General features: G+C 41.1%; 1 protein-coding gene across 4 annotated transcripts; it reads right to left on the bottom strand.

Annotated features, from left to right (window-relative positions):
• Positions 1–57: 57 nt before the first annotated feature.
• On the bottom strand, positions 58–25,518 carry gigyf1a (GRB10 interacting GYF protein 1a). Of its 4 annotated transcripts, none has more exons than XM_051428711.1 (26): positions 25,271–25,518; positions 20,509–21,124; positions 20,340–20,403; positions 18,061–18,190; positions 17,743–17,838; positions 17,431–17,548; positions 16,609–16,717; positions 16,009–16,208; positions 14,440–14,669; positions 14,157–14,277; positions 13,572–13,757; positions 12,777–12,925; positions 12,338–12,506; positions 11,846–12,147; positions 11,073–11,173; positions 10,849–10,949; positions 10,668–10,741; positions 10,232–10,369; positions 9,324–9,539; positions 8,966–9,186; positions 8,673–8,830; positions 8,330–8,493; positions 7,505–7,549; positions 6,803–6,947; positions 2,718–5,974; positions 58–2,617 (listed from the first exon to the last, which is right to left on the bottom strand). In XM_051428711.1, exons 3-25 carry the CDS (start codon positions 20,372–20,374, stop codon positions 5,907–5,909), a joined length of 3,276 nt encoding a protein of 1,091 aa, XP_051284671.1. In that variant the 5' UTR covers positions 20,375–20,403; positions 20,509–21,124; positions 25,271–25,518; the 3' UTR covers positions 58–2,617; positions 2,718–5,906. The 4 variants fall into 4 exon arrangements, with proteins under 4 accessions (XP_051284671.1, XP_051284670.1, XP_051284673.1 ...); XM_051428710.1 differs by having other exon boundaries at positions 58–2,560; XM_051428713.1 differs by having other exon boundaries at positions 58–2,560; positions 11,924–12,147.
• Positions 25,519–26,914: the final 1,396 nt, after the last annotated feature.

The following is a 26,914-nucleotide window of genomic DNA, read 5'->3' as shown; positions in this document are numbered from 1 at the left end:
ACACACTCACACACACACACAAATCCACTTCATAGACAAGAGAAGAAATATTGAGTCTGACGTTGCTAAATGCTATTTATTTAGTATTTATTTTGTTCTTCAAACAAACAAAAGCCAAACTATTTACACATCTTTCAGTTGTTCTTTTCCAAAACAGTTTCATACATGTATGCTGTTATTTTAACAACATTCAAAGATTCATTAAGCAGAGGAGCTGAGCTGACTGGGATTTAACTTCCATTATATCCTTTAGGCCAATATTGTTGGAACTACAGTTACCAGAGCAAAACATAAACCGGATGAACTACTTCATACCGCCAAGCAAACAGGCCATGACAGGATCTTTTCAAAGGCTGCAACCAAACCTCCAGGGCTTTTTGACAACACAGTTTTGCAGTTTATCGAATCATAAAAGCATGTGTAGTGCAGTAAAATAAACTGCAAACTACGTCGGTTTACTCTTTTAAGACTGACTGACTGATTGACTGACCGACCAACCAACTAATACCACACAATATCAGCGTTTAAAAATGTCAAACATAGGTATTTTTAAAGTCATTCACAAACAAGAGACTTGATAGTATACTCATATGGTTAAAGTTGATGTTTTTGTTTTGGCAACTGATTACAACAACATTAAACTTAACCATTTAGTATTAATTCAGTATCAATTCAACACTTATGACATACTAGAGCTTACTGCAGCTACTTCAGTTTACACAGTTAGCTACAGCAGGCAACTATCCACCAAAACCTCAGCTAAACAAAACGTACACTTGTATTACAAGTATAAGCTGATAGGATTCAATGAGTATCAGTTGCTATTTGGATTAAAAACTGCATAGTGTTTAGTTATCAAGGATACAAATAAACTACTGGTTGACTAAAAGCATTAATCTCTCAAATCCAATTAGATATACGTACATGGAACGAGACACTTTCCTAATTTTCGGCACATGGAATTTCCTTTCAAATAACACACAACTGACTGGCCGATTCCTTATCTATTCAGTGCCATCGGAGATGGTCGGCAGTACCACCAGGTGCGCAGACAAAGCAGAGGCAATCTGGACCAAACTGCGACCCACCTCAAAAAGGTTTAGTGTCAAAACCCACAAATATTACAAATCCTGCAAGCTTGCCCTAACACTCAGCTTCCAATACAAGCCTGATTTGACATTTCAAAACTGTAAAAAGTACCTAGTAGCTTCCGGAGTGTAAAATAATTTCACAAAAAGCCCCAACTTGTGTCTATTAATTTGAGGAGGACCTGTCACTGGTTTAGTTTTGCCAAGAGCAGTATATCCAACAACAGTTATGGCACAGCAACAAGTCTGCGCTTCAAGCCAATCCTCTGCATCCCACCCAGTCAGCTCAGCTCCACACAGTACAGACTTCAGCCCTTTATTAAGCCTGCACCTTCAGCCATTATCTAAACAGGAAATCTGAACAAATCCACTCTTCATTTTAAGGAAACCAAAAGGGCAACAAAAGCCAACCACCAGCAAAATCAGATTAATCAAAGACCACTTGCTGCTCTTTTCTGTAGCTAACCGATATTTTCATGGTGGTACATGTATCAGGTTCATATAGAACAGAATGTTGTTAGCTAACAGAAAGCTAGCTGTCTTTATGAACGCTCCTTTCTTTCTTGGACTTGAGAGGACAGTCAACAAGGTGATTTCCAACTTAAATTCATCCTTTAGAGAACATTTTCAGTTAGCCGTTGAGGACTGAACTATACAATTTAAGGCATGTTGAACAGAGAAATAAAGCAAAACCCACTATGAGAGAAAAATCAAAAACACAAACTTTTACATTATTTACAAAGCTCAGCGTTTATAGTGATGAGCGTTGATGCTTGTGTGTGTCTGTATCTGTGTGATGTGATATTGATGCAGCCGTGTTGTGTGTGTGTGTGTGTGTGCAGACGTGGTTCCAGAGGAGAGCCAATGTAACTGAGTGTATGTGGCTTTTGCTGTAGGTGTGCATGTAGTGTGTCTGCAACTCCTTTGGACTCTGGAATCTATGTGACATGTAGCTACGTGTTTGTGTTTTGTCATGTTTCAAAGTCTTTTTTTGTTTTTGTACAATTCTTTTAGTTCATCCAGTTCCACGGCTGCAGGGCTTTCTGGTGGCTTAGATGTAATCCAACCATGTCCATCGAAACCCAACCCAGCTCTCAGTCTCTGACGTCTGGGCAGGAGGGCACGTCTTCTGTCCTGTCGGTAAGAAGACCTCCACGCAGCCACCTGAGTTTCAGGCCGAGGTGGGTGGTGACATCTGGGCGATACGTGCTTCTTTATCCTCTTCCTCGTCGGAGAGCGCCCGATCAAATCCCAAACCTAACACAGATGGGATTCATGGTCGATAAACCTGTAACTTCATCTGGTAACTGTCAAACTGATAATGCCAATGGCCTGCCCAGTCCGAGGTCAAGACAGAAAAGTTTCTTAGGGTTTAAGTTCAAAAAGGACAGGTTTAGGGTTAACTGGTTCATGGGTTGGCTGTAGATTAGATCCTCCTTGCAGAGGGCAGCAAATAAAGCACAGCCAGACTCCTGTAAGAAGACAGAAAGAGAGCATGAGACCATCATCACCCTGCTGTCCAATCAATCCTGTAAGAAACAAAGTGCCACGAGATTAACCAGGAGTAAAAGGATCAAATGAAGTCATTAGTATACAGTGAAAAAGACAAATTAAGCTACAATATCTCACCCATGCAGAAGAGTTTTCCTCTTGCAGTCACTCTACAGCTCTCAAGGCATCAGGTTGGGAGATGAAGTGGAAGCATCCTTGCCAACAGCTCTTCAAACCCATGTCTGCCCCTTTACTGTGCATGTTGATCAAACACTCTTGGTGGGGCTCTTTGTAGCGACTGCGACATCCATTTTGATAAGTAACTATCAGTCAGTCTTGGAGTCACATGTCCAAAACCTCAGTCCTTGTCCACGTGGGTTTCCCTTCCATCCCCGATTATTTCAGGGTTACTGGCAAACTAAGGGAAACTTGCAGCGAGTCTATCTCAAACTATATTCAAAAAGATTGGTTTTTCTGAAGAACATTCACTCCATATGATCAATGTCTCATGAATTTTCCTTCATCCATTTCGCAAATTTTCTTTCTACTCTGAAAGGTAATACAAAAATATGGTTATATACAGGAGGTGGGAGAAGACGTGCTTCTCGAGTCTCTTATTTCAGTTTGGGAATATCTTTTCAGCGACTTTGTCAGAGTCGCAGCAATCCTCCTGTTGTAATTGTGCTCCCATCCCCAAAATGGTACCTCACAGCTTGAATGAACAAAAGTGCATAGGTGAGTTGGTGAGGGGGCAGGGTGTGAGTGCTTATGAGGGTTGAGGTGAAGACAAGTGCACTAACCAGGTGTACTTATATCGCCCTCTCAGTTCCCTCTGGGGTTACGCAGCCCCCTGCACTGTTCTCCACAAAACAGAGCCCATCCTGGATTTTCATGCCTCCGCTCCACGGTTGATCAAGTCTCAGGATCCACGACCACACACAAAAGGTCCAGTTAGAGGATCTTGTCCGTGTTGTTGTGATGCCTGCAACTCTTCCTCAAACCAACACCACTCAATGTCCATATGGCAGAAGCGCACTTGCAAACCCCACCCGTCTTATGTGGGAACAAACAAAAAAAAAAAAAAACCTCAAACAAACAAAAAAAAAATATTAAAACAAAAAACTGCACCCACAGATATCCATGTGGTTTGTAAACAACCAAAGCTCCAGTATGGAATAGAAAGAGTCCTTTCTTTTAATTCTTAGTCACTACTTGTACGACCAGGATTGTAGAGGCAGTGTGTTCAACTGTATCCATTCCGAGTTTTTTTTCTTCTCCACTGTGTAAATAAAAAAGTCCTCGCTAAACTCTCTGAAGCTTTTTTGTATTTTGTTTCCATTTTTGAAATCTTCTGAGGAAAAAAAAAAAAAATAATATCTGGTATCAGCACGGGTTTCTTGTCATTTTTTTGGAATACATTCAATATTTTCTTAAGAAAGAAATAATACACACACTTCACATGGCGATAATGAAACAAAATGAAAAACAAATTAAGGAAAAAAAAAATTAACACACAACAAAAATAGCAGCCCCAAGTGCTCATTATCTTAGTCCAAATACTTTTTAAACTTTGTATATAATGTATATATTCATATATATTTTTCATTAAAAAAGAAAACTCGTCATTATCAAATTGCAACAACGAATAAGTAACACAATATGCTAACATTTCATGCACCGTTCTGTGCACTTGCACATTAAGATGCTGTATTTTTTTTTCAGAGTCAGAAACTCGACACCTTTCATTCACAAGTTCGAGAGCTGACAAAAGGCAATGTGATCACACCCCAAGAAAACAGACTGGACTAACCTTCCAATGATCACCCCTAGACTGAACTAGAAATATTGACGATATAAACTTACATACTTTACATACACTGTGCTGAGCACTGACACACGTCACACTCGCTCTCAAAAAAGAGTTAATGTCTCAATGGCCACGCACCCTATCCAAGTTCTTAGGCACAAATGTGCATTCATACACATACAAAAAAGCACATGTATTCAAAATGAGTACCTGTAGTCTTAACTCATTTCTATGAACAGTAAATGAACATGCACACTGAAAACACACACACACGCACACACACACACAGTCTCATTCTGATGCACACACAGTAATGTCCCTCATGATTCGCCCTGTCTGCTAGTCCTCACAGGTCCAGAGACAGCTCCCCATGTGGAGAAGCTAAGGGAAATAAACTAGTGGTGGTCATCATGTGATGAGCGCAAAGCTAACATTTACAAATGTATGCATTTCTATTTCGTCTATCTTGGGATGAAGAGCTGGTGAGAGAAAGGATGTGTTGTGCAATTGCCCTCTCTCTCTCTCTCATTCAATCAGTCATTCGTTCATTCACACTCTCAAACATACAGATCAAGTCCCTGTTTGGAGAAGGGAAACACACACACACACACTCTCTAAACATGAGAATACAAAATTACCATTTGAACAAAAAAGACAAAAATGGCCTCTTATGTTTCATACGTCTTGGTAAGCAACAAAAGAAAGAAAAGAAAAAAACATTGTGCAGACTGGTATATTACTGACACAAACCAACCATCACACATCAGTCACTCTCAGTCATTCATACACATTCACAAAAATATTCACTTCTATAACTAACCCATTTGTTTGATTTTTTTTGTTGTTTTTGTTATTTCTTTTTTAGGCAAGTGCAAATCTTCAAGTTTTTTTATAATCCATTTTTCAATAGCTTTACTTTTTATATAAACGTAAAAAAATGCTAAACAAGAGAAATATCAACAGTGTTTGTCTTTCGAGAAAGGATTTGCTCTCTGATAAGGATTCAACTAAAGGTCCCCCTGACTTTGAAAACCTAACAGCCCGACCATTCACCCCACTGACTGTTTCAACGCCCCCTTCCAGTTCCGATGCACATGCACACAGATAATGTGTATGTACACATACCGTATGTGCACTGATTCCCAACACACACAAAAAGAAAAAAAAACTATTCAAATCCCATCTCAATAAAGTGCATTAGTTCAGTATAAGGTGCTTAATCTTTTGAGTGCCAGAGGATACCCATCTTCCTTTTAACCTCACCCCTCCTCACCCCCCTCTCCCCTGCTCAAGTGATCAACTGGTGCAGCAGGGAGCCCTTTTTTTTTCTTGCCAAAGGGGAAGGAAAGAGTCGGACGCACAGATCCAGGCGCCTCCACCCTGCACCTCCCCTCGTTCGCTCCCTTCCTACCCCCTGCCCCCACCCCCCTGGTTCCCCCAGCAGTGCACATTCGTCATCAGGTTTGTCTGATTAAAAGACAGAAGGCCTCAGGTAGCTATTGCTGCTGCGCTGTGTCACATCAGTAATCCTCCACCATCTCCATCTCATTCAGGCTCAGACACTCGCCCGCATTGTGGAATGAGTACCCTGCAGGGAGAAGGGGGGGGAGGGCACAGAGGGCAGAGAGAAGACACGGAGAGAGCAGAGTACGATCAGAGGAGGAAGGGACATGGGGGAGTTATAAGGGCTGGCTTAGACAGAGTGGGCTAGGGACACAAGCCAGAAATAATTTATAAGAGCCCTCTGTTCTGGAAAGGTAAAATGTGTAAATATGAGAAGATAATTTACAAAGCATAAATATATATATTTATGTTTGTGTACCGTTTAATAATTTAAGGTGCAACATTGCAAAGAGTGGTCACATCTAAGCCAGGAAGGTCCAAATGGGTGTGGAACAGTGGAAATTAAGTGGTAGCTTGCACACTGAATTTTAGCTGTATATAAAACAGAATAATACGGACGTATCAGATTACAATATCCATTTTTACCTATATCACATTTGTTTGGCCACCTGTTTACATCTACTTCTAGAGCGAGCCAGCCCTGTGTTTATGCACCAAACAGCTCACGGGTATATAATTAAACTTCACACATAAGCCCACCCTACGAGCACGTCCCACTCACCACCTGGAGAGGGTGCAAACAAGTCATCAAGACGCAATACTTGAATGCTGTGCTTCAGAAAGTTTAGTTAGGCGCCATTTGATTCCAGGCGATGAAGGCATTCTTTGTGCATTAACTTTAACTTAGATGTTGAAGTGTGTCGCTGGTGTATTTGTTGACAGGTATTGTTTTGCGTAATCACAATGCTAATTAAAGAACAGCTATTTAAAGACTGCTATTTATAAATACCATTAGACCATTTACAGATACATTTAGTTAAAAGGGAGCAAATACTAAATGCTGGTGACATACCTAAGATGCTGGGGTCAGAGTGCAGCATCATGGGCTGTTTCTTCTTCATCTTTCCCCCCTGGTTGTCATAGAGACCAGCCTTGCCCATGTGGTTGGCTTGAAACATGGACTGCAGGGTGCTTGGATTCATACCTCGCATTGAGTCCTAAAAAAGGGAAAGAAAAATGAAGATCACACAAGTGTCCAGACATTCTCAATGGTCCCACCAAGTGTTTTTCTAATCAACTATGACAAAATTAATTTATCATTTTCAATCTAGGAGAGTCCATCCTTTTCTTGTGACAGGCTTCAGTTGCTGCTACTGCTTTAATGTTTTCAAAATACCCGATTGCTAACTTAAATTTGAGTCTTGCACTCTTGACAGTGATGTTGTGTTGTTGACGTGTGCATTGATCAAGTTGCTTTGAACGACCTTGTGTCCCCTTGAATTAAAAGATAATGTGGATTTTTCTTTAGAGATTTAAAGTTTCTCCCAGGTCTGATATTTAGCAACTAGTTAACAATTACAAAATACATTTCAGAGGAGCCTTAAAAGTCAAATAAAACCCTTTACTGGTTAAGTTAGGTAATGTTGTGGTTGGTTAAAAAAAAAAAAAAAAAAAAAAAAAGGCTATTGTTGTAGCAAAAAATACACAATCACTGCCTTCCCTACTCAACTCATCAGTCTTTACATGTACAGTGCAGAGGGATATCTGTATTTACCTGCAGAGGGAAGTTCATGTTCAATCCAGCCACTTCCTTTGATAACTGGGACACAGACGAAAACAGGAGGAATTTACAATGGTCACAATGAATAACACACATAGCTATTTTTCCTGTTTACAGTATTTCACAACACATTATGGTGTATTACAAGCCTGGCCTTCATATAAAAACAACATTCACTATTGCGTATGCTCTTTTTACCTCGTTATTATAGTATAATAATAGGATCTACTTCCCAGATTTGTCCTTCAACTGTATTGGTCATACAGCACATCCAAGTCTTGTTTTGTTGTAATATGTAATATTTTTAAGTACATATTGTTACTGCAAATACATGGTTTCTTTTCATGCAGAGTATGGTGCAGTTTTAACACACCTAACATGTTAGGCAATGAATGAATGACAGAAGTAAACTAATTATGAAAGTTCCACTTGAACTTAAATGCAGTCTGAAAAACAGTAGACACCCTAAATGATTTATTCAAAATCAAAATAAAATCTTTGGCAGCCTTTAAGAAATTAAGTTAGAAACAAAATGGAAGCATTGTTTATATAAAGGAGAAAAAAAAAATAAAAGCACAGTGACTGATGACTGTGACCACACATCTATTGTTACTATGCTCTGAAAGTAGCCATCAGAAGACATGGTAGCTTTGTTCCATACAGAGAGAATGAAGTCTAAGTCAGAGTGTGAGCCAGCAAGCGGCCGTTTTGCTTTACTTGTTTACTTTTGGATCCTGAACTGATGGGGGTGTATCCAACAGGTTATGTTTTCGACATATGCTGTTCTCAACTGAGAAGACTTTTCGAGCTCATGCCTACCTGCTGCTGCTGTCTCTGTTGGTTGGCTTTCTGTTTGGCACGTCGCTCCAGAAACTGTTTGGCGAACTCTTTGGCTTCCACTGTGTCCCCTAGGTAGGACCGGATGAAGTCCAGCACTGCATAGGGAGACTCCACCTCCTTCAGGTATGCCACAATTGTGGCAACTAAATAAAAGACACATAGTTTGAACTATTAACAATGATGAAATTATGGGGGAATGATTTTGAGATAAATGTACCTTTAAGTACTTCAATTCTAAAATGTATTGTATTTTAGACACATAGCAATCAACTATTAAGTTGAGTGTGAATTCTCTTCACCCTTGACATTGCTAAATACATACCATCCAGAGAGGAGGAGGAGTTGTTGGCAGAGGTGTTGAGAGCGTGCAGCATCTGTTCACACCAGGTGGTGAAGCCGTCCTGAGGCTTCATGCCCTGCAACAGCTTCAGCAGCTTATCCTCCTCCTCTGTCCGCTTACGACGCATCATGTACTGATCACTGCAGAGGACACATAGGGTTCAATGCATATTAATTATGTTCATCAACTGCAAGACATTCAAATATAAATTAATATTACAATGCTGTGTGTGTAGAAAATATGAATTTTAGTTCATTTAATCTGGTCTCAAATACCTCAGTGAAGGACTGCTGCGGCTGTTCTTCAAGCCCATGTTGTTGTTGCTGTTGCCACGCAGGCCGGCCTGGTTCTTCACAGCCTCGTCCCACATGCCCATGCTGCCTGAAGAGCCTCCACTGCCACCCTTACCCTCCATACCTCCAGCCCCACCCCACATGCCAACACCATCCACCCACTGCCCTCCCATGGAGGAGCTTCCCATCGACATGCCGGAGTGCTGGAAACGGATAGAGAAATCATTAGGACAAATAACATAACATGACATGATTTTCTATTTATATTCTCTACAGTGGGCGCTCTATGACATTCCGTATGAAACCTTACAAACATATCATTTAAATAACTCAAACTCACGCGGTCTCTCTGCTGCTGGGCTCTCTGTTGCTGCTGCTGCTTCAGGAGCCTCTCTGCCTCCTGCTGCATTTCAAGCAGAGAAAGAGCAGGGGGCTTTCCTGTCTTGGCGAGCCCAGAGGAGGTAGCCCCGCTCCAGCTTGAGCCGCCTGACACGGGACCCTGCTGCAGGGGGGTCTGCTGCAGTAACTTCATGATCAGTTCCTGCTGCTGACGACACTAAAAGAAGATATGACAGGAGGCAGACACTTAATAACGTTAATGCTCATTTATTAGTTGGTGGGCAGCATTCAAGTCTTTGAACAGCTATTCTTATTGTATTCATCTTGCAAATTCAATATTATGGAACTTTTCAACCTCAAAATAACAGCGTCATCATAATTGTGATGGTACACTGACTTGTAATTGGGTGAATGGTGCCTCTGTCATTCATACTCTGTGCCCCCACTCCTGTTCTTGCACTATGTAACTTGTGCAGTAGGAGGATAACACTTTACAGCAGTAAAGTTCTCACTATTGGACTAGTAAGTTATATTAGCTGGCTTGCTATGTCCTGTGTTGTTGGACTTGCTTGATATGTATGGTGTTAGAAAAGTTGTGACACCAGTGATTCTGCAACGCGGGGTGCCAAATCACACAAATACTAAATCTTATAAAGTGTCGCTTTAATATGATGATAGCTAATTGTGATCTCTAACACTGAGCATATGTAAATGAAAAATTCAAACTCAACCTAGAATATTTCAGTTTAAATGAGCCAAGCCTCTAACATGATTAGGTTAATTATTTATGTTACAAAAAAAAAAAAGACATTTAAATTTTCAGTGTGAAAAACCTGAAAAAATAAAATAAAAAATTCTCTCAATATTTGTAGCCCAAAGCAACAAAAATATCTCCTTTCTTCTTCTCACCTGCTTGCGTCTGAAGAGCTCTTCTTCCTCCCTCCTCTTCTGCTCCTCCTGTTGCCTCCTCTTCTCCTCCCTCCTCTTACGCTGTTCCTCCTCCTCACGCTTCGCCCTGAGTTCAGCGTCTCGCCTCTCCTGCTGGAGCTAAAGGGAAAGACACATCGGGAGTCAGGCACAAACAGAGCTTAAAATAAGCAACAAAAAAAGGCTTTGCATTTGACCCCATCCATTTTAATTACAGTTATTGTGTCTGCTAGCATTGCTAACAGTTTGTTAGCTAGCAATAAAAATGTTTGGAATCATTTTGGTTAAAATGTTTCAGCTGTTGGTATTGAAAACAATGAAACTGTTGTGACCGACCATGTAAAACATGTAACATTAAAAACCTAGCCAATGTAGACAGTTTGTTTTCTATGGCTATAAATCCCACGACTGCACGCACCTTTTGAAGCTGTTCGAGAGTTGGACCCTGAGTAGAAGGATTCATTGTTATGTCCCAAAGACTGGCTTCACCGCCTATATGGAGATAAAATGAAGTTATTTTACCATCATTGGATACAGCATATACATTTACATATAAATATACACATATGTGTCACAACCAGTTTTGGTCTAGAACATACCTGATGGCTGTGAAGCTGAGGTATGCATGTCCCACATGGACCCTGTATCTGGCACTGACATCGACCTGTTCATCGAAGGCATCATACCCTGCTCACTGCACCTGGAACACACAACACAAAGCCCAACACAGACATTAGCGTCGAAAATCTCCTCATGTAAAATGATAGAAACTAAGACAAATAACCCAAATTACTGAACACTAGACATGTAAGGTGAAACCGACCTGTTAATGAGCTGGAATAGCTGCTGCTGTTGGAGCTGCTGATAAAGAGCTGCTGCTGCCAGCTCCTGTTGCTTTTTCAGGCGCTCCTGGTCCAGGTTTCCCTAAAAAGAGGAGAGCGATTCACCAGTCAATACAATGCATCTTCAAACTCAAGATAGCAAAACACAGTTATTCAAACATAGTGGGCTATGTCTAAGAAAGAATTACTTATTGTATGTTTTTTACAATTGTATTTCTATATGCAGCCATCAGGGAATTGTCCATTCTTTGTAACCACAGACTGTGCTCTACAGACTAGTCTGGGATGAGATACAGTATATTAAAAAAAATTGACCATATAGCAATTGTGCATTTCCCCAAGATGATGAAAAATTAACATTCTGTCATACATGCACAAACTGATCAACTGTGCCACGTTCATAGGTAATCAGGAACATGTGGCACTATCTGTAGTGTTACATTACAGCATTAAATGTTGGCATGGAACCTGCCCTGTTCTGCTCCACTAATTTGAAGCTTACATGCAACCAGTGACTTTTACTGGAGGCCGCTGCATAATATGGTTTTTATGACCATATTCTTTTTTTTATATGGTTTGAATATTGATATCTTAATTCCCTCCTGTAGGAAGTTGGAAAGAGATATCCACTGCAACACAGTCAAAATGACAACACACAGTTTTGTGTCCTAAAATCAAGTGGGGGTAATTTCAGAAACTTTCAAATGGAGCCCGTCACATTAAACTGAATTTGAATTAATTGCTGGTCTTTTACCGTGACCTGTCTATCAATCTTCCCTCTCCTCTGCATCCTCCCTTCCCCATCCTCTACGTTGGCTGAGCTCTGACTCACAGTCCCGGCGGGCCCCCGGGTGGGCTGCGGGCGCTGAGTTGGTGGTGGCTGTCTCACCAGCAGGGGCGGCGGGGAGGGCCCTGGGGCGAAGGGCACACGGCCCCACATCTTGATGACGTCCCCCAGGGGTTGGAAGCCCTCATCACAGCCCCGCTTCACCAGCAGGGTCATGGTGAAATAACCAGCCTGGAACCACTCGCACATCTCTACTGTGGTGAAAGGACCTGGTAGAGGGCAGGATAGAGAGAGTGACAGAGAGAGAAAGAGATGAGTTGACAATGCAAACATTGTGATTACATAGCTGCCTTAGTTTACTTTACTTAAGTTTAGACAATAGCAACATTTATGAATTAACGTGCTATGATCTCATGTATGTGTACAAATAACAGTGAATGGTACAGTGTGCGAGTGTACCCTGGATCTCTCCCTGCGGGTCCTTGTAGAACCACTTCATGGCGGCCTCATGTGACAGCGGCAGAGCAGCTGCTGTGTTCCTACTCTCCTGCTGCTGCTGCAGAGCCTGGGTGAAACACTCCTCTTCCAAAGAAGTGTCCTGCAGTGATGCCACCATCTTCTCTGCCTCCTACACACATAAACGCAGGTTGTCATTACAACGGCACATCCATATACCTGGCAAGTTCATTTTTTGTTTAAATAAATAATAAAAAGTAATTCTACAACATTTCACAGATTACAAATTCATTGTTTAGTCCACGTAATGAGTCTAGAATATTTTGTAGCAAAATAATCACTAGTTGCAGCAAGAGTTGAGTTAAAATGTGTTTCCAGTTATGAGAGATTTATGTAATATTTCGGAGACAGCTGCTTGAAATGTGCCTCCTGTTGTTCCTACCTGCTGCAGGTGCTTCATGCCCTCATCGTCCTCGGTGTCTCCTCCAGATGGAGGGAGGAGAGGAGCAGCAGAGGAAGGGGGTGGGGGAGGCAGACTGGAGGAGGTGCTGGGGCTCAGCTGGGCCTTGGAGCCCCCTATAGGAGTCACATCTGACACAAAGAAAACAACAACAAGAAACTTTAGTAAAACAATGGGCCCTATTTTTAATGTTTCTATTTATGGCATGATGATGTTTTGTGTGTGTGTGGGGGGGGGGGGGGGGAGCACACAGAGCCACCTACTGGCTCTGTGTCTGATACAGCAGGAACAGCAGGTTCAGTAAACAAGATATTAAATGACTGGGGCTAAACATATTGTGTATCAAACCAAAATATCAACGTGGCTGAATTTCCTCCCACACTCTCACTGTCCAGACACTAAAAGAGCTTGGCTGAACGCACGAAGCCAGAAGCTATAACGTTACAGAGCCAGGACAAGACGCTCAACACTTCAAATCTGAATTCAAGAAAGTATGAATAGCCAAATGTTTGGACAGTGATGTTTATAAAAATACTGCTTGCTCCAGTGCTTCCAAAGAGGATTTAAAGGTTAAGAATACATTTTCAAACTTGTGTTTATTAGTGAGAGTCAGGCAATTTGAGATTCATAATCCATGTTTTTATGGACTCCATTTCTCCCTTTCAGTTTTTAAAATCGTCTTAATAAATAAACACATAGATAATACTGCAAGTACTGAATCCATCTTTGTGTTGGTAGCACAAAAGTCTACTTAAACTCAAAAAAGAAATGGTGTACCTTCACTGGCTGTGCTGATGGCCTTCACTGGGTGGCTGTTGTTCAGCTGAGGGATGTCCACCACTGGGCCAACGTTGTTGGGCCGAGGGTCCAGGAATGGCGGGGCACAGTGGACTGGAGGAGAGGAGGAGGGTGATGCTGGCTTTGTCTCAACATCCCCAACAGCAGAGCCAGCATCTTTACACTCTGTGAGGTAAGAGTGGAGGAAAGGAAGAAATCATTAAGTAGGATGTCCCAATAATCAGGAATTCATTCCTGCTGGACAAAATGTAAACAATTTTGCACGTTAAGAATGCAAAAGCAAGTTTGATTAACAGTTGATTTTGCTTTTAAATCAATAAGTTAACTGAACAAGTCCGTAACAATAAGGCTGGCATAGAATAACATATATTCCATGACACCTGTAGGTGTTCATATTGTGAAACTGCATTGTTTGACAGTTATAGAAGAGGCCAATACTGCTATTATGGATATTTTTTATTGAATAATGCAGAATTAATTTCTGACTGCAAAATACCATTATTTGAAAAAGAAAAAAACAACACTAAAATCTTTAAATAAAGAAAAGATAAAGTATTTCCTTACCCATGTCTTTGTCTCCTTCAGCACTGTTCCTCTCTGCGTCAGCGTAGCTCTCCTCTTCTTCCTCCTCTTCTATCCCCTTAAACTCGAACTCCTCCTCCAGGATTGTCTCCTTGCCACCCTTCTGACAGAGAATGACCAGGAAAAACAGAGGACAATCAAGAGTGTAACAAATGTCTATGGACATGAGGGCTGACAATAAAAGAAACATACAGTTGAAAGACAACATGACCCCATTATTCAACACCTTTTCTGTACAAAGACCGTAACTGTCTGCTACACACACCTTCATTGGCATGAAAGCTCCAGAGGAGTCAAAAGTGCCCATCTCCCCGTCCTCCTCATCTGTACACCACTCAGGCAGGCCGTCCCTGTCATCCTCTAGTCCATCACTGCCTGCACGCCGGCGGCCACCACCATGACCATCCGAGTCCCGAAAGTCGAAATCAAACTTCCTCCGACGACTCTCACCTGGGCCGACATGTTCCCGCCAGCCTGCTGAGCGAGGAGCACCATCTGACAAAGAAATGAACCAGCGTCAAATAAGGATACAATCACAAGTAATGATCAGCAGAGTCAATGAAAAATATTGACGAAACTGAGCGGGTTCCTACTACAAAAAGGTACAGAAACAAGATTTCATAAGAGAAACACATTGCAAAGTTAGAGCAGTTGCCCAGACAATCATGTGGTTATGTCTTGGGATGTCTCATCTCCCCTCCACCACCTCCTGGGGGTGTGCTCTGACATAAACCAGCTTCAGTTTAGAGTTTAAGATGAGTTTAAACATGTTGTTAAGAAAGGGCCATGTGGTCCCTTCTCCTGACTGTTAAATCCTCAGAAACTGTGCAGCTCTGTTTCAGCCAAAACCCAGCTACTGTGTCTTGTAGGAATCACTGTACTGCCACTAGATGTCACTATATCTACTGTTACAGAGCTGCTGCACACATTGTCTCAACTGAGGTTTAATGGCATGAAGCATGGAGTAATATAAAATCAAACTCTTCTACTCAGGCCATTTTAACATCTAAAATATTATCAGCTTTCACCATGTATGCTGTTACATAGCATACTCCAACTGATACAGATATACATTACACTTATTTGAATGGTCACATCCGCCTGTATTACATAAAGAACCAAACTGGCCACTTTACAGGGATCATGTATTTGCAGATGTGTTCCAGATCTAATGTAAGCTTAAGCAAAAAGATCTATGTTCTTATGTGGTTTGACTGATTCAAATGTAGGTCACATGGCCACTTTGTATTGAACAACTTCAGTCACCTGCAGCTGTATACTGTGCGAATGCTACATTTCAATGTCTAGCCCTTTTAACGTAATAGTAAGGGCAAACTGTTCGGGAATAACAAAAAAAAAATAATATTATAATAATAATATTCATATATCAGATACTTAAGTCAGGAAGTAAAAAGCTATGTCGATGCAATGTTTAGGCTTTGCTTAGCAAATAGTCAAGAAGTAAATTGGAAAACTTGACTTCCAGTTAAGCTACATTTCAGGTGAATCCACACTTGTGAGTCTTTGCACTAGCAGCATATTGAGTGTTAAACCCCTGAAACCAGGAAGAGTAGCCGTTACCTCAGTAGCAGCTAATGGGTATCCAAGATTAAAGAATAAAGAAACAACAAGTTACAATACTGCATCTAAGCTAACAGGAGCATTCCCTTCAGACTGGTGAATAAATATAGTGTGAGTGCGGACAGCTCATCGTCATGCAAAAGGAAAATAAATAATTAGGCATTTGCCTTTTCTCCTGTGTGTCTTAACATTTTCAACACTAACAAGAATTTGAGGCAGCACTGCAACAAATACATGAATGTTTGTATCATACCATCCCTGCGGGGTGCAGTAAGTCTCCAGCTGCTGCCTGGCTCCCCCTCATCTTCGTCCTGCTCCTCCCGGAGAGTGCGCCAGTTATCGCTGTCAGCCCTTGTGAACTCCTTCCTCCCTGGACCCACGGGACCTGCAACCTCTTCAAAGCCAGGACGCCCCACCTCCCGCCGCAGAGGCTTCTCAAAACGACGCTCACCCCTGAGGAAAGGAGGGGAAATTGAAAGAAATTCTTATCAGTTAAGTGATAAACAGAGGAAAACAAATCCAAAACATTTTACTAGCTTTTCTCCACGAGGAATATGGCCAACCACAACTTGTATCTCACCACCACAGATACCAATTCACATGTTTTAACCAGGCCCATGAAGAAAAACAGCAAGATACTTCAGTCTAGGCAGGTTAGAGAAGATGCCTGCAAAAGTGAGATAAATCATCCCACAAGAGCAAAAATCTACAAAAACACTTCAGCGTATTGAATTTATTATACTGGATGATAGCTTCTCTCAGCAGTAAAGTCATTCACCTTTACTATGCCATGAAGAACTCGGGGCCATGATTTATTTTGACCTCCAGATAGTGTGAGTGGGGTTTTTCTTACCGGTCATCCCAGCTCTGGCTGCGATGTATCTCTCGGACGCTGCGGCCGAAACCCACCTCCGCATCTTCAATACTTCTTTGGTAGAATCCACCTTCACCGCGACCTCGCCCTGATTACACACACACACACACACACACACACACACACACACACACACACACACACACCCCCCCCCCCCCCCCCCCCCCCCCCACAGGGGGGGGGGCCATATTTAATATAATCCTCATGGTTTTAAGAAAGTAACAAACACTTAATAACATAACAAAATGTCTTGTGCCACCATTCAATTAGCTTAGCCTTTAATAAGCCCTTTCAAGCTATACCACACACACACCAGCACAAGCACACAAATGATGAAAGCTACACAGCATCTTTCTTCTAAGTTGTTTCCTTGGCTGTCCTGAACCGGACGGCTTGTGTTTACATTGGCCGTTCATAAGCGCAGAGGGCTGTGTGTGCACAAGGTGAGTTCATAAGCCCCAGTGGTTTTAGACAGGTGTGGCTGGACAAAAGGAGGGCTATTTAGACAGGCCAAGAGGAAGTGTGCTGCATCAAGATGGTGGATGAAAAAGGGGAAATAAACACTTCAGTGGCTGGCTTGAATAAACTGTCTTACTTTCCCTGGATAACAGCCATTGTCATTTCAGCCAAGGGCTTTTGGGCAGCGTTTCTGTTGCTGTTGGACTCATGTTAGCTTTAGCACAAGTGGTTGTGGATTTATCATGAGTGCACTTAGGCTGAATCAATGCTCTACTTTATTTGTTGCTGATTTTTCTATTCCAATGGGTGTCTGGGTGTTATTTTTTGCCTCTAGATTTTTACCTCGACCGCCTCGTGTGGCCCCTCGTCCTCGGACCACTCCAGCTGGGGCGGCCCCACCCACACCTTTTCCCATGAGCCTCAGCACCGCCACACTGTTCACAGACATGGAGAAGTTCCTCTGCCGAGAGAGAAGAGAGAATGGAAAGAGCAAAAGGGAGGAATGTGAGGAATGTGAGCTTGCAGCCACATTTGTCAACCAACAGAACAGCTCGCGTTGGAGCTGAGGTTGTATCACGTTGAGATATCACATGACAAGCTGAAACAGTTCGACATTTTCAGGTATCAGTGTATTTGTAAGCGCGTGTAACAGACCTGCTCCTCCTCAGTGAGAGGCACCAGTGCCAGTGGCTGCATGGGCTCATCTTGCAGAATAGCAGCAAACTCCTTATCCTGCATGTCCTCTGGGACCTAAAACAACAATAATGGGCACTTAAGGACAAAACTAAACTTAAACTTGTCATTTTTGAGAATGGGAAAGTAAATGGAGGTTCAAAAGCAATATATATGCTAGTGTTTAGTCCTAGACCACTTTTAGCACCAATGACTTCCTCAACAATGCGACACATTAAAGATCGTTCTTCTTATTCTGTGATTCATACAGTGCTGAGAGAGTAAAGTTTTCCCATTAACCTTGTTGTCTTTGATATAAAGTGCTAACATCTCCTCTCGGCCGTAGCGGTACTCGGCCAGCTTGTACTTTGGCATGGCGGGGGAAGGAGGGGGGGACGTCACACTCCCCCCACTGGACAGTGCACGGAGCCTGGGCGAGGAAGAGCACAGGAATTATTTACAATCAGAATAATGTATTTTTAACATCAATATTAATCACCAACAGTCCATTTCAGTGATGGATTTGATATGTAGGACTTGCATGGAATGGTTTGCAACTTTTAACATTTATATACACAAGAAATCAAATAAACTAGTAACGAGTAACAAAAGCTACCAGTCAGGTATCAGTGCTTCATGTCACTGACCTGAACCTTTATAGCTAGCTTCATGTTTGCAGTGTTTTACCCTTTCTACTGACTGGAGCTGACGTACGGTGTTGAAAAGTCACTTAGAAATAAATTTGTGTAGATTTCTCTGTTGCCACAGAATATCAAACATTAGAGAGATTGTGCAATCATGATAGAATTCCTTTTAATCTGAATTTGAGAAAAGAACTTACAGCATCCATCTTGCAGAAGGGAAAAGGAATTTACTAAATGTTCTGTAACAAATCAACCATCCTCCTACGCAGGTCCCCCTGAATACACTTGGCTCAACACAGATGATATATTAGCTTTCCAATCTCAAGATTTCATTTTAAAAAGCTATTACTAGCAGGCCAGATTCCAAAGCCTGCTGTTTAACAAAGGCTCCATTCACATGCCTCTACAAAGTGTGTCATTGACTCACAGCCCCACATCAAAACCATATGCAACTCTGAGAGGTGTAGAGGTGGGTGTGGGGTGTACGAGGTAAAGGAAAGCATCATGAAAAGGCCAGTTGGTAGCATGTGGTATATCAACGAGGGTAAAAATAAGTGGAGCAGCAACTAATATGCATAACAAGGGGAGAGCTCAGGAAACATGCCAGTGGGTGGGGTAAGAAATATTTTTTTTATCCACTTCACTTGCATTTACTTTCGCAAAATGTAGTTTCCCTCTAACAGGACAAAGCATATAAGCTAAAAGATCTTCCACACATTTAAATCTGTACATTCAAAGAGCAAAGGCTGGCCTAAAATTTGTTATATAAATCTAAATGTGAGGAAGAAGGTTTTAACTTCTACCACAATGACTATCAGCATACTTGCCGACTCTACGGCCAACAAAACCTCAAATGGCCTAAATAAATTTGTGATGCTAACAGGCTTTAAAAGACTTGTAAACATGTTAGCCAGACGGTCGTATGTGGTGAGCACATGAACTGGCTGTTACATGGCTGTATTAAAAAGGGTACGAGGATAAAAGTGGGATGGAAGGGCCACTGAGAGGAAAGCAGCTGCAGATGTGTAAAAAAAAAAGAGAAAAATATTCTGAGGCTGGCACTGCACCAAGAATGCACATAGCAGTCACAGGCCGTTAGAGATGGAGTGCTACCAAACTGGAGACTACGCCCCCCCCATTAATCGTTACACAAACATACACTGAGGAGGACGAGAAACAGCAGAGAGACAGACAGAGATGGACAGGACAACGCTGTGACAATACCTACAGTTTGCCACGGTTAGTGATTATAGGACAAAAAGCTCTTTGAAAACCCCAACTGAAAGCATAAACTGCATATACAAACCCACTGAACCCATGTGGATAGTTACAGTGATTTACAACTAGACACTGATGCTGGTGGGTCTCTTACTCCAGAGCAAAATATGCAACCAACAAGGTGCCATCTTCAAACAGATTGTTTTGTCTGACCAACAGTCCAAAACCCAAACAATGTGAAGTAGTTTAGCAAATCCTCACATTTCAAATTTCAAGATAAAATGAGAAAAGCTTGACCCCGCGAACAATTGGCATTTTTGCTTCACAAATTAGTCTAAACAATTCATCGGCCATCGAAATAGTTGCAAAGGAATCCGCTGTTGAATGTTGTATTGATTAATTGACTAATTGTTTCAGCTATAATCTTTCTCTCTCTCTCTCTAGAGCAGTTTCCATGGATGGATGATTCCTAGTTTCTAGTGCACGTTGAAGATTTTGTTTAAAAACAACGTGGAAGGAAAGACCTAAAAATTGTCCGAAGGTCAAAAACTAAAGAACACGCTAGTAAAATAGACCTTGTGCTGAGTCAAATCATAAAACACATTTCACTTAGTCAAAAAAGAATCACACTGTTGCCAAAAATGTATCTAACCATCACGAGAACAATCACATTCATTATGTTCTGTGTATATTTAATAATGCAAAGAAACCAGTTACCATTCTGGGCCGAAGTTAAGAGTCTCAGCAGTCATATTCTTCACGTCCACACAGAACTGAGTATCTGAGGGGGGAAAGAACACTTATAGTTTTATTCCCACAGAAAGAAAAACACTTTGCACATATGAAAATATGAGCAAAAGAAGAAATGTGCCCCCAACTGCCTTACCCTGTCCAGATGATCGGAGCAGGCTGGACTGGGCTGGACCAGGCTAGAGCTGGCTTGCTTTAGTTAGGCTTAGGTGACTAGAAGGCTGAGTGGTGCTTAAGCTGTGGTCACAGAGCTCCCCAAACACACAGACACAAAGAGAATAGCTGCCAGTTTCAGGTGCTTGAGGAATACCAGGTTATCAGGTCCTAACTAGATAAGGAAGGGGATTTGACGATAGTTTGGAGAATGGAAGCTCCTGCTACTCACAGCCGAAAAAGGTTGTTAAACATAAAAAAGAAACAAAAAGAACCTTGGAAATTAACAGTGGAACAAAATAAAACACTCTTGCTAGTAATAAGGTTTTCTTTTTTTTTTTTTTTTCTTTACAGCAGTTATATCTCACATAAAGTTAAAAATATGAACTGATTCATCAAAAAAGTAACGCAGGAACGAAATAACAGCCAAAACAATGAAACAGGCTGCTGGAACAGCTGCCAAGAGCAGACGCGACTCGCACTCCTCTTCTCCTTCTCTCTCTCCCTCTGTGCCTTTTTCTCTCGCTCCAACTGAAATGTGGATTGACGGAGACCCTCCAGGTAACTCCTTTATTTCCTGTCCTCCTCCCTTTGCACCACTGGAAATAAAGCAGAGTTTGAGAGAGGGGGGTCAAATTCAACGCTTAAAAGAAACATGGAAAGAATAATGTAAGAAGTGTACACTTAGTAAATTAGCTGCCAGCAAGATGCTTTTTCACAGCTTGGCAGTCCACCTATATTGTGATAGGAAAAGAAGTGTAATTTGATTTTCCATTGTGTAGCCATGACACACTATTTTCACAGCATGCCTTGGACTCACTGAAACCGGCCCAATTTGATCAATCCGTCACGGCGCGCTGAGCCGAGAGAAAAACACGGTGGTATTCCTGCACGAATAAATTTGTAGTCTAGTGCTCAATCATGGCCCAGTGTTGCTGAGAGAGATTTTCCACCCAGAAATCAAGGGAGTCTATTTCAGTGATGTTGTGAACCAGCTGCTTCTAAAAACCATGCGGCTGGTTGGGGATAGTTCCTGAAAATGTCATGCCAACTAAACCAATATCCAGGCTGCTAAATTTGAACAAATGCCCATAGTCAGTATGTCTCTATGAAATGAAAAAATATAGCCTAGCATCCTTGCATTTAAACATTTTCAACAACTTCTTTCCTGTTATCTTCATGCTACAGGAGTACGCCACGTCACTTAAATTGAAGTTAATAGTAGGTGTGCACCGATTGGGAAATTCTGCATTGATATCAATGTAAAAAAATAACAAAATAAACTATAGTTTATGCTTTTTTGTTATTTATTCAACCTTTCGTGCTGGGAAAAAACAAATCTAAAAAGATAAGCAACCCTGCCTTGTTGCAGCTCAGTCCATTTCATGTGCATGGAGCACATTGGTATTTGTGTGCAATTTGTGCCAGTGCTGGAAAACGGAGGTGATTATTTATCCAATATCTAAGTCAGAAATGACCAACAATGTTTAGTCAGCTCAAAACCGATGAGACACAACTGATAAACATCCGCCACTGAGATTAGTGGACGCCAGCTTACCTGCCGATAGGCCGACGTCAATCAACAAGGCGAATATCGGCCGATACTGATGTTTGGCCGATATATTGGTGCATGCCTAGTTAACAGTGACAGACGTACAACTGGGGTTGGCAGAATGAAAGTAACCAGGCTGGCTGTCACCACTATTTATTAATTATACTGAAATATATGATGGTAACTTTGGTTATTTTAAATCTAGACCTTATTTCCCTACTTTTTACCAACATGAAGGTTCTTTGATTCCACATTTAATTTGCACACAGACAGCACTGCTCTCCAACCACCGAGCCAAGACTATATCAACTAACTAAAGATGTGATTTAACACTGTGCGGGTGGGCGATATGCCACATATGCAATGACAGTTATTATGTTTCCCAAGCACCATCTAGCATTAGCTTTACTCTTGTTCAGAGTTCTGGTGTGCTTCTGTATTTCATTTTTTTTTTTTAAATGAAGACTATCAGCAAGACGTTAGTGGGACTTGGTAAACAACAATCTGACATCATTTCAACAGAAGATAGTCTAAACCATAACTGAACTATAAAACTAGCAAACTAAGCATGTGTTCACACGAATTTGAACCTTGGATCAATGATTAGACGTTTCAGGGGACCATCAATTGTGTTGATAAATACCAACAGGTTTTTATCAGGTTTACCCACTTACTATCACTTTGTCAGATGATAAAATGACCCATTGCTTAGGGTTGGGTACCATGGTGATATAGAATGTCAGACGATAGAAAATTGTTCACTTATGTTTTTATGAAGGTATATAAACCACCACTGTATATAAATTAGCAGGACTCCGATAGCACACAGTCAAAGCCTCTTAAGGTCTGCCTAAAACTGTTATATCCAGTATTTTTTAAAATATAGGAAGCAAAAGACTTCTTTTGGGAATCGTAAGTACCACGCTGGCACTAGGTTAAACTGCATGATTTGAATTTAAATTGAACACATAATAGTACTTTATTTTATTTTAAGAAGTGTAAATATCGATAACTCATTAACTTTGTCCAGATGTTTCTATTTTTAAAGGATTACAAGTCAGTTCCACGGCCCTGCAGCTGCACTGTACAAGCCCCAAGCACTTCCATGCCAGCTCAGTACCATTTTTCATTTGATTCAGCTTTCTATGTATGTAGAAATATGTCATGATGTTTGACGTTTGTGGTAGGAACAAGCTTGAAAATCTGTTTAAAAGAACAGGCATTCAACTCCTGTGTTTGATAAATGGTTACTCAAAATAACCCTGATCGGACCAACAAATGTATAATTCTGAATGACTCACGTGGGACACGGTGGTGCATGCTTAAAAATAGCGTCAAAAGGCAACACTGTCAAAATGCCAGAATATAATGAAACACTATTTGCCCATATCGCAGGGCTCTTATGAAGCGATTCAACGGTTATTGGGACATAAAAACGGCAATACTCAATTTTATACTTCTGTTGGCACTGACCACACATCCCTGTTTACTTTGCTGGAAAGTCCTTTGTAAGAAGTGGAAAAACAAGTTTTTGATACAAGAGTGGCCCTCATCAGCATTATGTTAGAACAGCATTGTGTATGTTCACTATAAGGATTTTTAAATCCAATATAAGTTGACGACAAAAGATGTTTTTGAAAATTGTTGTGAATTAAGAAGTATTTTGTACTGTTTATTGTTAGTGTTAGAACTTCTGCCACTTATGCCTCACCGCTATTGATCAACACTATACAATTACAGGAAATTCAGTATATGATTGCAGTTGGATACTTTAACAGTTTACATTCTAAGAGGCTCCAAGGACATTCAAAATACAACTATTAATACAGCAATATTTATGTTTAAGGCAACTAGAAAATTGGATGTGTGGGTATAATGATGAAGTTGGCCATGTGAGTGAGTGAGTTTGTGTGTGTAGGCATGTCAACCTATATGTTAAATTTAAGTGACAATATAAAATCGTCTTGGTGGTAAACTAAGAAAGAGGCCCTTGTTAAAAAAAGGGATTGTACCATTTCCATCAGACCTCAGGTTGCCACAACTGTTTGATTAACTCCTTTAGGGTACTGATGAGTATGTCACAAACATCTGGATATTATTTGATACTACTGTAATTTAGTGAGCATTATGACTTTAAACACATGCACTTTGCACATATTTATCAGTTTAAAAGGCAGCAAAATAAGAAGACATTATTATAATTTATGCCATTCAAATTCATGTAAATTACAGTGAGTCAGTCAATACCTAAAGCTAGCAGAAATTCTCAATGGAAGAACACAATTCAACAGAACTCAACAATGAATTACATCTAACTCCAAACTTAAACATCTTTACCCCGCTTTCGCCTCTTTAAGTTGCAAAATACTGCCATCTTTAGCACCTAGTACTAACTTTGCACTGAGAAAACTGAAGCAAGGTCACGGAGGAATAACGTTGCTTACAGGATATTAAATCTCTTATGCATCTCAATATTTGCGAATATGTTGCACTTGAAAACGTGGCGGGCTAACGATTCCGAGCGGCGGGGATGCCGACTATAAAGCTATGCTAAAACTGGCATTCAATGTAGACCAGTTTGAAACTTTAGCAAACTGAAACAATGCTAAATTGTTTGGTCGTAAAGATGGCTAACGTATAGACAAACTAGCTCGAGTTAACATTAGCTACCGTCAGTGGTTTCGAGCAACATTGGCGCATGAATTGTTCGTATTTTAAGCGAATTACGGCAGATCGATTTGTGGAAAAAATCAACTAAACTAATCGTTACAACAGAACTCGCCTCACAATATCATATTTCTGTTGCATAACAGATATGTGTTAGCTAGCTTGCTACTGAAGCTAGCACAAGGTACGCGTTGATCGTAAAGGCCTTCGCTCGTAGGTTCAAATGACACCAGATATGATGGCGGAGGGGGCGGAGAGTTGAGATCAGACTCCCGGCCTGCTCCGCCAATGTGCGGACGACCACCTCCACTCGGTTGTCGGCGTTAAGCTAGGGCTAACGCCATGTAAACAAAACACACACAATGCCAGAAACAACAGAGCTTTATCCGTCAAAGCACTTAATGCAAATAACCTTCTCAGGACAGATAAATCCAAACCGCCCGAGCAGCAAGAGCCGAGGTTAGCCTGTTAGCTCACGTTAGCCAGCTAGCTAAAAGACAAGCTGCAAAGAGGAACCATGGCTTACCTTCACTGTTTATAGCTACCAGACTGGTTGTCTGCACGGCGTGTCTACAGCCAATATATCGTATGCATTGGTCTCTTTAAACACTGTAAACGTATTCATTCGACAGAATCGTACTTTCAGAAAGTCGCGCTCTGTATTTTATTTATTATTTTTCCCTCTCCTCCAACGGTCGCAGCTGCGTATCAGTATGTGTCTGCTGGCTCCCAGTCGCTGCTCTTCTTGTTGTTTGTGTTTCGGAAACATGGCCGTCCGTGTGATACCACGTGACTGGACATTGACAGCAGCTAACCAATGTTGTAGCAGGGCAAACACACCCCTATTTACTAGCCTGGACACTGATGTGTACCGCACTTTGCAACACGTTTAGGTGCAGATCGTCTGAGCTGGATGGGTTTAATTAGCCAGTAGGCTGAGGAGCGAGGTCAACTTTAGCATGAGATTGTTTTTAAGGCGTTTAACATCGAAAGACAGCCAGCTCAATACTAATTCACGAGGCAGCAACGTGTAGAATGTAGAATTATAAAATTAACTTCTGTCAAAGTTATTTCATAAAATTTGCAGTTGATCGCCTCGTGCTTGAAATGCTTCGTGAGATATTTCGAGTTATTAGCTATCAATACCCTTGAAAGTGAAGTGAATGACTAACAGGGCATGTTGAGCGGTAATGTCGAACTGAGCATGTGCAATGCCTTTGTGGACGGCAGTATAGGGTTTAGGCAGCAGAGGGCGCTGTTGAGTAACAGTGGCACTATAAATATACAGTAGTAATGTTAAATGATTTTGGACCTTCACACAACCTGCTCCTTTGGAATGAGGCCGTTGTTAACTTATTGTAAAGAAGATTAAATAAACACTGAGGATATATAAGAAAAGGGGGCTGAAAATGGATGAGAAAAATATTGAGGAAATGTGCAGGTGAATTAAATCGAACTTAATACTGAAAATGTAACAACATTAATAGTTATGGTTTTTAATTGCATATTAAAGAGGTACGGATATGTGTTAGACTAACTGAACACAAGAAGCTAAACAGAAGAAAACTAATATCACAGACTGAAGTAAACAAATCACAACACCTCTAGTGTGACATTTAAATAAATGAGATGTTGTTAATTAAAACGACCAGATAAGGAAATGAGTAAATAAGTAAAATGGGAAGACATGATTACTACAATTTAATAATTATTATTGTGAGTATAGAAGCATCAGAGTGTAAATAATTACTTATGTTAATAAGATCCCAAAGCAACAGGTGCCATTTGGTTTGAGGTCATTTTCTCCAACACTAACTGAAATGATAACAGCCGTAGGGGAGGTCCTGAATTATTACCTAATTGAATCCTGAGGCCCTGAGTGGTCCTATGTTAGTTTTAAGAATGTTATTTTTTTTTAATCTATGTTATATTGTATTGAGATGGTGCGTATTCCAAAATAAATTGGGTTTTAATTAATTAACCTCAAACTAAATGACACACAACCTGTACAATGTACAGACAATGGAGGAACACAGTGTCAGTAGGGGCTCAGCAGCTCATTTGTACCTTACAGCCACCAACAAGTTAATCCAGCCATGGAGGTGTCTCTAATATTCTGTCCACCCACATGTATGTAAATGTGGGGAATAAAACTGCAGGATATCTGTAT

The sequence above is a fragment of the Dicentrarchus labrax genome, unplaced genomic scaffold (assembly GCF_905237075.1).
Source record: "Dicentrarchus labrax unplaced genomic scaffold, dlabrax2021, whole genome shotgun sequence".
NCBI lineage: Eukaryota > Metazoa > Chordata > Actinopteri > Moronidae > Dicentrarchus > Dicentrarchus labrax.
This window is presented reverse-complemented; position numbering and strand designations above follow the sequence as displayed.